Below are 12,096 nucleotides of genomic sequence, written 5' to 3'. Positions count from 1 at the left end.
TTGATAGTGATATATATGAATATACCTGAAGGGTTTATAGTATCATAAGCGTCTAATGCAAAACGCAAGGGAATGTACTCCATTAAATCACAAAGTTTTTTAAATGGGTTTATACAATCGGGACGTATATGGTATAACCGATTAAATGACTACTTAATAAGAAAAGGGTATACATATAAACTTATTTGCACGTGTGTTTTATAAAAACAATGTTCGGATATGTGATCGTAGTTGTTGATGTCAATTATCTTAAATAAAGAAATCTATGAAGTCATTCAACTTTTAAAGAACGATTTTGAAATGAAAAAAAATCAAGTATTACATTGATTTACATATTGAGCATATGACTAATGACTTACTTAATACATCAAACAACTTATACCGAAAGATTTTAAAACATTTTAATATAAACAAGACAAAAATCATTAAGTACTCCTGTGGTTGTTAGATCACACAATATTGACACTGATACATTTCGTTCCCGTGAAGATCATGAAGATCTTCTTGGATCAGAAATTCCATATATTAGTAAAATTAGGGCTCTTATGTATCTTACAAATTGTACAAGACCTTACATTTCTTTTGCAGCTACTTTGCTGGCAAGGTTCAGTTCAACTTCTACCAAAAGACACAGGAATGGGATCAAACGCGTGTTTCGATACCCTTGAGGAACTGCTGATTTAAAATTATTTTATTCTAACAATTCAAAACAAGATTTGTTTGATTATATAGATGCAGGTTATTTATTTGATCAACATAAAAAAAATCCTAAACTGGATATATATTCCTAAATGGAGGTACAACAATTTCATGACGGTTCCAGAAACAAACACTTATTACTACATCCTAAAATCATGCCGAAGTGATTGCATTACATGAAGCTACTCGTGAATGTTTTTTTTTTGTTGAGATCAATGACACAACTCATTACTGATTCTTGTGAACTAGAACGCGATAAAAGCCCAACAACTATCTATAAAGATAATGCAGCTTGCATAGCACAGATAAAAGAAGGGTATATCAAAAGTAACCGAACAAAACACATACCTCCTAGATTCTTCTCATACACTCAAGATCTCATTAAGGACAACCAGATTGAAATGAGATATGTTCAATCCAGCAAAAACTCTGCTGATCTTTTCACCAAAGCACTTCCAACTGCTATTTTCAGAACACACGTTCACAATATTTGCATGAGGCATGTTCAAAAAATGTAACGACTCAGCGATGTCTACTTGAGGGGGAGTCAACTCTATGATGCACTCTTTTTCCCTTGACTAAAGTTTTTATCCCACTGGGTTTTTCTTTAGCAAGGTTTTTAACGAGACAGTAACATGTAGTTGATTTTTAATGAAACAAAATTGTCGTCCAAGGGGGAGTGTTATAAATCATAGACTTGATAAAGTAAATTTAGTGGCCGACACTTTTGATAAAGTAAATTTAGTGGATCAACAAATTTGGTGGATCAACTCACGGAGATATTACTATTCCACCTAACTGCACAGTGAATTATTGTACTATAAATATGCGATCGATTGTAATCAGTATGTGTACCAATATTTCAATTTACTTATGAAGCTTACATTTCCTTTCTCCATTCTTATAATACTACAAGTTCTTAATTAGAGCATAGGCTACTAAAGAGAATTATATACTACTAAATTACAACAAAACCACATTCTTGCATCACATTTCTTTACATGTAACATACAACTTTCATCACATTATGTCCTAAAATACACTTTACTCTGTCAATCAAACTTTCATCACATTTAATTTAACAGATTTTAAAGTTCTATTCTTATGTCAATCAAACTTCAGTAGTTACATGTATATATTTTTTTATACATTACATATAAAATGCTAACTACCACCAGTATATGTTGTATGTTTTACACGTATCCATTTCATCTAACACCTTAGTACATATCTTTGCATCTCATCCACTACAAACTTATATGTTCATCTTCACCACCAACTCAACAACCAAAATAAAATGTCTCAAATATATCTTGTAATCTCATCAAGAAATACATACAACCACATCCTTCCCTTTATTCACTCACCAGAGCACCCAAAACACCCACCATCCTACCCGCATCTCACCACCATAAAACCACCAAACAGTCCACAAACTATACATCTGAAAACGACACAAGACCACGACATCAGTACTGTCCCATCAGAACTGCCACAACCACCTAATGTTCCCGATTTCGATCCATTTCCACTGGAAAAACCGTCTGATCCTCCACCTTTGTCGCCTAATCCAGCCCCAGAGTTTCCGGGTCCGCCAATCCCAGACCCAGAAATACAACCACCGGGGCCGGATATGCCGGTGCCACCAAATACTCCTGGTGGTCCGGAGGTGGTTCCACCAGCAACACCAGAATGGACACCACCAGACCCACCAGATGTCGGTCATCCAGGCCCACTAGAGATTCCATTACCATATGCTTGATACATCTATGTATCGTCTTAGTTCAAAAGTTGAAATAACTATGTAGGGTTACTTTAGTTCCAATACTGTTAGATAGCTTTAATTATTGCTTGCAAGTATTTACAAGATTGCAGGTTGTTATGAAATGTATATGCAAACATTCAATAAGACCATGTTTATCAATGCTATCCTGTCCAAATTCTGTGTACATACACTTCAAATCCAAATCAGAGATTATCATAAGAGGTCGTTAATCTAGTGTAAATAAGCAGCTTTGTAAAAGCTCACAATTAATAAGACCGAGTAGCCCAACTAGTTTCTGACTAACGACTTTTACGTCCTTTGTAAATAAGCAAACATAAATTCAGTTCCACAATTTTTTTTCATCAGCAAAAAGTTCAACCAAGTTATTGGTAGTCAATATGATGATGAGCACATGATGCATAACAAAAAGTACAAAAGTAGAAAAAGAATTGAGACGTTTTTACTGATCAAGTCAGTCTTCCTCAAGGTTGATAGATTCTTTGAATTTGGCATACAAGATCTTCTTCAACTCAGCCATCTGAGACATTATCAATTCCTTCTCTTCATTGAGTTTCGACAAGTGTTTGGCTGTTGTCTCTTGCATTTTTTCAATCCTTGTCTCAACTTCGTCTTTAGGTAAATGACCAAAAACCTCTCCTATCTGGAATCTCACTACATCTTCATCGGTTAGAATCAATTCGTTGCTTGCATCCTCAAAGTTCTCATTCGCTTCCTGCCAATGAACCAATCATGTGCAAATTAACTAACAAGCAAGTTCAGCCAGTTTTGATATATTGTTTTACAGTTCTTATGACACAAGTATCATAATAATATAGTCGCTATGTTGATGTTCAGAGTGAATAATTTGGACAATGAACATCATCAAAAGACATTGTAATCTGAGAATTATGGTTGTTTTGGTGAGATCAACTTACTTCTCCTACTCCATAGACCGTAGCCGCTCGTAAGTATCATTTAATGTAATTTTCCCATCTTCACAAACTTACTTACTGTATTATTATTCTTTAAAGAAAAGAAATTACATGGTAATGGAAATGTACCTTGGCAATTTTTATTTCGTCTTCAAGTTCGTGATAGCGATTGTTCAATCTCCCAAATTTGTTGATGTTCTGCTGATCCTCCCATGTCACTTCGGTTTCAGAGCCACTACCAGACTTCATATTTACATGAATATGTATTAAGTAAAGCAAAAAAAAAAAAAAAAAAAAAAAAAAACCAAAAAGCTCAGAATTTGGATGTAAAGATATACTCCGTAGCACATTGTTTATAGATAAATAGTAAATACAGAAAAATCGAAGTTCAAAAACAGGACAAACAAAGAAATTAACTAGTAAAATTTAAATCACCTGCTGCATGATTAAAGCACTTGATAAAACGAGTGAGAAGCTTCAGTTTTGGTCGAGCACTATACTGCATAAAACATCAATGGTAATAACCTGTTACTTCCACCAAATTTCAACATCATCACGGCATCACACAACTAATTTTGACTTTCCCTTTTCATTTCGATTGTATAAATTTTTTATACTATAACCCCGTTTGGCTCACGAAATCCAATGGAATTCTAGAGGAACTGAAATTGAATTTAGACAGTCGTATCTAAATTCAATTCCAATTCCGCCGGAATCCCATTGGATTCTGTGAGCCAAACGGGGGCTTTACACTTGCAGAGTAACAGAACTTCATAAGAACCCAATCAAACCCAAGGAGATTTAGCAGTGCCAGATTAAACTAGTTCTTATCTTATCTTACATTTTAATGCTATCAATCAATGCCGTCGGCTTTACACTTTCGTACGTTCTTACAAACAGATTTCGATAATGGTATATGAAACAATTTCAATTACTACGCAACTTCAACTTGAACTTTATATAGTTTCTACCAAAGTTAAAGTACATATAACTTACTTAAATTACACATCACATACCTTACAACACTAAATATCAGAACTACATATATCCCCTGCCTATGATATCCAAAAAAAAAAAAAAAGTATTCATCGTTCGATATGATTCAAAATTACAGTTCATATATTAACCAAATGACTCTACATCACAATTTCCATATTCACATTCACAATATCACAAATCACAAGATATAATTCCAAAATTAGGGCTCCAAAGGCACTATTTTATACGAGTATTTAGTTTAGGTTTTGAATTAAAGTTCAGAAACTAATCAGTCTACAACTAACCCAAATAGGTAACAAATAACAAATTAATATGAAAACCTAACAGTATAAAACTCTAATAACGTCACCTGATTACAAAAAAGTTCATTCCTCAAAAATAATAAATAAAAAAAAAATACCTAACTCCGTCGTACCGGAGAAAAATTGTTCGTCGTCGCCCGGACAGAGTTGTACGGTGATCAAGGGTTTTGCTGAGAAACTGAAGACTGGGATCTGATGCATTGTTTTGTAATCTAAACCCCATAGTTATAACGTTTTCGCATAAGTGCCACAAAGTTTTTTCATTTCTCATTTTAGGACCTTAATTTTACATGTTGGTTAGTCGATGAAAAAAATATCTTACTCACGTAATATTCTGAAATTGTTGCGATTTAGTAGACTAGTAATGTATAACCATCTTTAATGACCTATTATTAATTGTAGACTTCTAGTGTTATAAGAATAATAAGGGGGAGTAAGGAGTATAGGCGTATAGCGAAAAAATTGGTAGATCTCAATCTCACATTCATCAGTGCATATTTATATTACTTTAATTACTGTACAAAACCTATTCGTCTAATAGTCATGAGATATGCATCTATATATTTATCGCACACATCTTTTGACTTTTGAGGATTGAAAGATATGTAGCAATAAATTGTTAAGACATGTTTTTATGACTTTTGAGGAAATATATCATAACATAAATAATGTTAAAAAAAATCTTTGAATGGGAAATTTAAAAATATTGATACACTGTTTACTTACTTTATCGTATAAAATTTATTAGATTTAACGATCGTAAATTTTGACACGTCTAAAGTATTACTCTGGTATCTTTAGTTTGAAAGATATGTAGCAGTTAGTTTTGACACATTTAAATGGTTGAACACAAGGACGAAGCTTCGTGAGGGTAATGAGGGGCTTTGGCCACCCAATAAAAATGAATTTTGTAGCTCATTGATGTCTAGACTTTTGAATCAACTAAATGGGAGTATGTATGAAGAAGTATGATGAAAATGGTTACGGATCTCAGATTCAGCGAGCTTTCACCATTTTGGTAATAAGTTTTTCATACAGACTCCATTTTGGTTGATTCAAAAGTCAAAACGTTTGTAACTCATATGAGCTTCTATATTCATTTTCATATTCATATATTCTTTTAAGAAAGAACTTTAACTATAATCCTTTTCTTTTTCCAATTGTTCATTCCTCTCGAGATATGGCAAAGGCCTCCTTTTTTCGTTCATTCTTCCGGTCGTGAGCTTTAAATTTAGTAGTGATATTGGCCTTCAAAGAACAAGTTCAACCTCAACCTCAATCGTATAATATAGGGATAACGTCCCCTTAATGAACAATTTCAAGCTTCGTCAGTCAATGGTTCGACATAAGAACATGTATGTGATCCACAATAGTTCCGTAGTTTCAAATTACTATTACTATTACTATTACTAATATAACTAATAGACAAAATTTGTCTTATTAGTTATGAATAGTACTATTTAATATTTCATTTTTCACACACCCAACCCCCTAACTTTCAATAAAATACAAATCGAACCCCCCATTTTATAGTACTATTTAATATTTCATTTTTCACACACTCAACCCCCTAACTTTCATTAAAATACAAATCGAACCCTCCCATTTTATACCTATATTCTAAAATATTATCTATCCCATCACTAACACTAAAAATATTGAATAATAACACTCACCGCGCTACTACTGTGCTACTTTTTTTTGTCTCAAACGATAAAAAAGCAACTTTCATAAAAAGAACAACTCTTCAATGCTACCAAAAGATGTCGAAAAATATTCTTTTTTACAAAATAGATCAACTAACTTTAAAAAAAAATATTCTTATTAGTTATGAATAGTACTATTTAATATTTCATTTTTCACACACCCAACCCCCTAACTTTCAATAAAGTACAAATCGAACCCCCCATTTTATAGTACTATTTAATATTTCATTTTTCACACACTCAACCCCCTAACTTTCATTAAAATACAAATCGAACCCTCCCATTTTATACCTATATTCTAAAATATTATTTATCCCATCACTAACACTAAAAATATTGAATAATAACACTCACCACGCTACTACTGTGCTACTTTTTTTTGTCTCAAACGATAAAAAAGCAACTTTCATAAAAAGAACAACTCTTCAATGCTACCAAAAGATGTCGAAAAATATTCTTTTTTACAAAATAGATCAACTAACTTTAAAAAAAAAAAAAAACCCGAACGTTAAAAGAAGCAACTTTCACAAAGGAACAACCCTTCAATGTTAGATGTCGAATTTTTTTTTTTTTTACAAAATAGATCAACACTTTTTTTTTAACTCGCATTCAAAACGGAGCCCCCGCGCGAAGCGAGGGCTCCACAACTAGTTTACCACTATTTCAAACAAGTGTATGAAAGTGGCGCTTCTATTAATTATTAATTATTAATTATTAATTAATGGTAATATATATAACAAACTAACAATATAGATATAGATACAACTAGTATAAGTGTCTCAGAACACTAATCTATATTCAATATACCCAAAAAATTTGAACTTTTGTTACAACAGTTGCAGTACATTGTATAGTTTGACATTTTGATCCACTCTAAAATAACTGTCAAAAAATAACCAATTTCAATATATCAACTCACCATCTACAGTATGACATCAAAACTTAAATTGTTGAGCTTCAAAATTGTGCATTCCACAGGGCAGCAGGATCTTCACCACATCTCTTATGAACATCTTTCAATCTTTCTACTGACCTACATATTCCACTGCAACTCCAATCGAATGATGCTATGCACACGTTACCCGCTTCTGCCTTCCACTCACAGTCTATATATAAATCAAATGATTTTAAAAATTAATTAGTATAATATAAAAAAAATGGCCTGAAGAAGCTCACCCTAAAAAATGAATAGACAGAGGACGTACCAGGAGGGGTCCTGCAACACATGTTGTGATCATCTATATGTTCAACGTCAAGACCAATAAACCAAGAACCAAGTGACACATCTTCATTTGCATATTTGTGCAAAATGGGCCTAATAAACATTAGTGTTGAGGTTAATAAGGAAGAGCCAGCCAAAGGGCCATTGGCCTAGCAGTATCGACTGAACCTCCAACCAAGAGGTTATGGGTTCAAGTCCAGGGGTGGACATATTTGTATATATTCGTGTTGGGTGTGTGAGTTTGTCTTCCAAAAAAAAAAAAAAAAAGGAAGACCCATGACTGTTACTCCATGTTTGACTTTCCAGAATCAGACAAACTTCAGATTTAAAAAAAAAAAAAAATGTTTTGGTATGATAGGTGCCACATTAAAACTATATAGTAGGCACCAAACTTTTTGAATAAAATTTAAAAAAATTATACCAGAGTGGACACTTACTGGTTGGTGGAGATGTAGGCAGCAAGATCATTAGATATAGCATAAATTTGTCCGGTTGCATGCCGAAAATACTTATTTCCTTCCTCTCCAAACTTCCAGTATTCAGGTTCATGGTACTTGACATTCCTACAAAACAGGAATATTAGTAAAGATAAATAAATTTGTCTGGTTAAAAAAATTATGTAATGAAGCCCTGAAGTGTTGGTAGTATTTACTTCTGGGCAAGTACGGGTCCGGATTTCATGCATCCTGTATAAACACGTGGTTTTAATTGATGTCGTCCAAGAGTTGTTGCTAACATACCTGCATCACATAATATAATAATCCTTATTATTTAACTTCCCGTTTAATAAGTTTTTTAAATCAAGCATGGGACAATAATTACAAGATCACCAATTTTGAAGTTAAGAATTTCAAATGTAACTATGATCGATTGTAGTTGGCTTAAAGTAAATTTTTCGGCATAAATCCTCGTTAAATACGTACAAATTAGCGTACACATAATTAAGGAAGTCAATCAGGTCCTATAATGCATGCATACCAAGATTGACATGAACATCATCATCCACCTTGACATAGAACTTTGCATCCCATTTAGCAAATGCTGTGGAAAAGAATATTTGTGTTTTAGCGGTCAATTCGTGATACCCTTCAACATGTTCCTGTTATGATGATAAGGTTATAATAATTTTTCAACTTTAAAGTCGAAGAAAGTCAAATGCTGCTCAAATGTTTTATCTTGTCTTACAAGTCTAAAGAAATCTTTATGCTGAGCTTCCTCTGAGTCGATGGCTCGATCGAGAATGCTCTTAGATGTCGCACTGCAAAAAAAAAAAAAAAAAAGCGAGAAAAAGTTAGATGTTGGTAATAGGAATCATAAGGCCTTTATTTATTGGTTGCAAAACCAAAACTTTCTGCAAACAACATGCAATTACCACAATGATAGTCAACAATTGACTTTTCAAATGTCAAATTAGCAATTTCAAAAATCTGAAATTCTACAAGGACTTTCCTCAAATAGACGTAAAGCTCAACTAGAAGATCAATTGTTTCAAGCAAGAAAAAAATAAACAATAAAGAAAAGTAGATGTTATACAACATCTTAGTACGTCTTGCTGACTATAGCATCAGCATATATACCAAAAACCACAAAAACATTCTTTTAGGGACTAACAGTATGTGCAATATGCCAATAAGCCTCTATCATGCTGTACCACAGTTGATTCATGTTGATAACATGCAGTGGCGAAAACATGAAATTATTTCACTAGAGACGATTTTTTTTTAAGCGTTCACATTCACTACAACTTTTTTTTCTTCCATTTTTCCACGAATATACAACATTTTGGGTCATGGGCTTTTAGGTTGGGGGCAAAATATGGAGGCTTTTGGGCAAAATACAACCTTTTTTCCTTCAAAGTAAAGAGTTCAGCAATGAAAAAGATATGGAGGCTTTTAGGTTGGGGCCAAAATAAAATAATCCAAAATTTTAGGCTTAAAATTTTCAGATCCACTGGGTGCAGGCGCCCCCGCCCCCGTCCTCTCTATTTTTTTTTCTTTGTAAGCGAGGAAACCCTTCCATGAACGAGCACATTGACTCCTCCATAGAAGGTAAAACCTCGGATAATCAAAAATATAACATGTAATGTTCTAACAAGGACTATAAGTGACCCACAATTCGCAACACAACTGATGTGAGAATATGTAATCTCAAAATATAACTAATAACCACAATCATATTATTATAAACGTTGACTAAACAGGAAAGTTCTAGTTTGGTTGACTATGTATAAGAATACTTGGCTTTCGGTTCCAGTCTATATGCAAACAGAGGGCCAGTAACCAAAAACATAAATATGATAGAAAAATTTAGACACCGTGTTAAAAGTCTGATCCACTAAGCTGCTAATTTATTTATTTATCATTAAAAATTCAGATTAGGTAGTCCACATGCAGAATTATTCTACCAATCATCTAAAGTTGTCAGTTGGTTACCAAATTAAAATAAAAAATTGAAGAATTGGTGGTCTAAGGTTCAAAACCTCGCTAATTAAAGAAAGGAAAAAAATTGTGTGGCCATACCGATCTCCGGTCTCACTCTGGGAAACCTTTATACATATCAAGTTTCTATCGCAGTTGATTTGGACCAAGCGGAATTAGTCAACCAAAGTTTGGACACCACTGTTTTAAACATTTGTCAACTAATGATTTACTATCAGATCAAGTCTTCATATTTTTCCATTAACTAGATTAGGTTTTCCATTTTTTTACCAAAATTTGAAAATGCGTTCATCATAAAAAAGGGCTCACTGAATATACAGAATACCAAAACCGACATATTGACTAACAGATTTCACAGTTAACCTAAACTCACATGTTTTTGTGCACTACCTATTCACTAGGACATGTGTTGCATCGCAAACTAAACTATGATCAGCCAATTGAAGGGAACAAAAAAAAAAAACGGCTATAATTACTAATATAGAAAACGAAAAAGAAACAAAGAATCACCTGTGACCAATCATAAAACGCACAACAATACCCTTTTCCTTCTCAAGCAAAAGTAGCTTTTCACCTAGTCAAACAACACAAAGATTCAAGCACTTTTAATAAAAAGACAAAAGAGATAGTGAAGCCTATATAAACAACTAGTAAAAACAATACCCCTAGGCATCCATGTATCTCGTATTGAATCACGTCTCCTTCTGCTACTAAAAGCCGTATTAATCCCAATAACCATAAATACCTTTTTCCTACTCTCGATCTTATCTCCATTTGTCTTGTTATGATGCATATCATCATCGTATGAACTTTGGTTCCCGGGGAGCTTCAATTTCAGCTCCGAAATCGAGTTTCCCAGTGACCTGACAGATCTCAAAGATACAACAAATCATATTTCAAATAAAACAACTTAAATCGTATTGCTCAAACAACAGCATATCAAAGATCTAAATCCACATTGGCATTACTTTTACGTCAATTTCTATAGAGGTGTATATATACAAATTATAGTACAATAAAAATCTTATGGAGGTCTCTTCATGTACTAAAATCATTTATATTTATGTGTACACAGTTATTTAACAATTCAAACGATCTTTAAAGCACATCTCACAATCTCACATGTCAAAACTCATAGGATTCAAAAGCCTCCTAATTTTAAGCTACTTGCATATGGACCATAGGATCTATAGGATATAAACAGTACATACACCTGTGAATATAACTTATATCTGTAATTTACTTATCATTTAGCTCAAAAAAACATAATGATCAACAGAACATCACAAATTACAAGAAAATGTAATGTACTCACTGAATTGCTTCTTGGTTTGTATGTACTTCTCCAAGTAAATCATTATTCTGAAACAAACCCAATACAATTACATCAAAATTCAATAAACCCAAATCAAAATATTAACTAGATATAGAAAAGTTAATACCTTTTTTGTTATACAATCATCATTAGTTACAAATTTCAATTCTTGTTCTCTCCGTCTCATAATCCTTCCATCTTCAGATTCAAGTGGACCCAACACCCTTAAATTAATCAAAATTAGTCATTATTACTTAAATTACAAAACCATTAAGGATATGATCAAACCCCAAATTCAGTAGAATCTAATTTCATAACAAAAAACAACTAAATAAGAGAAGTAAGTAAAAACCTGTTTGTAAAAAGCATGCCAAAAACAAAACTGAAGATACTGAAAATAATGATCCATTTGGGTGAGACTTTTCGCCCACCGTTCCATTTGTTGTTGGTCTTCATCTTGTATTGTTAAGTTACACACATGAAATGAAAAATGGGTTTTTGGTTGAAAAACTATAAATATAAATATAAATAAATTTTCATGTGTGTGTCGAAGTAATAATAGAGAAGAGGAATGCATGTTACAAAAGTCAAATTTGAAAATAAATGGTCAAAGTCTGGACAACCAACTCGTCAACACCACTTCATTTCGGAGATCTAATTTTTGTCTTCCGTTGATTTTTGGTAAAATATATTGTGTTAATTAAATTGTTAATCAACT

The 12,096-nt window shown here is 32.9% G+C and overlaps 2 protein-coding genes across 4 annotated transcripts; both read right to left on the bottom strand.

The window, feature by feature from the left end:
• Window positions 1-2,936: 2,936 nt before the first annotated feature.
• On the bottom strand, window positions 2,937-4,890 carry LOC139859383 (probable prefoldin subunit 4). 3 transcript variants are annotated; one of them, XM_071848176.1, is made up of 4 exons: window positions 4,796-4,890; window positions 3,832-3,895; window positions 3,526-3,639; window positions 2,937-3,197 (listed from the first exon to the last, which is right to left on the bottom strand). In XM_071848176.1, exons 2-4 carry the CDS (start codon window positions 3,838-3,840, stop codon window positions 2,937-2,939), a joined length of 384 nt encoding a protein of 127 aa, XP_071704277.1. In that variant the 5' UTR covers window positions 3,841-3,895; window positions 4,796-4,890. The 3 variants fall into 3 exon arrangements, with proteins under 3 accessions (XP_071704277.1, XP_071704279.1, XP_071704282.1); XM_071848178.1 differs by having other exon boundaries at window positions 4,811-4,861; XM_071848181.1 differs by having other exon boundaries at window positions 3,832-3,890; window positions 4,796-4,854.
• Window positions 4,891-7,211: 2,321 nt separating this feature from the next.
• LOC139859374 (beta-1,3-galactosyltransferase 7-like) lies at window positions 7,212-11,864 on the bottom strand. Its single transcript, XM_071848167.1, has 11 exons — window positions 11,731-11,864; window positions 11,506-11,602; window positions 11,379-11,425; window positions 10,727-10,926; window positions 10,574-10,637; window positions 8,811-8,883; window positions 8,604-8,724; window positions 8,278-8,365; window positions 8,063-8,188; window positions 7,609-7,718; window positions 7,212-7,509 (listed from the first exon to the last, which is right to left on the bottom strand). Exons 1-11 carry the CDS (start codon window positions 11,832-11,834, stop codon window positions 7,361-7,363), a joined length of 1,179 nt encoding a protein of 392 aa, XP_071704268.1. The 5' UTR covers window positions 11,835-11,864; the 3' UTR covers window positions 7,212-7,360.
• Window positions 11,865-12,096: the final 232 nt, after the last annotated feature.

Source organism: Rutidosis leptorrhynchoides, chromosome 1 (assembly GCF_046630445.1).
Source record: "Rutidosis leptorrhynchoides isolate AG116_Rl617_1_P2 chromosome 1, CSIRO_AGI_Rlap_v1, whole genome shotgun sequence".
Taxonomy (NCBI): Eukaryota; Viridiplantae; Streptophyta; class Magnoliopsida; order Asterales; family Asteraceae; genus Rutidosis; species Rutidosis leptorrhynchoides.
This window is presented reverse-complemented; position numbering and strand designations above follow the sequence as displayed.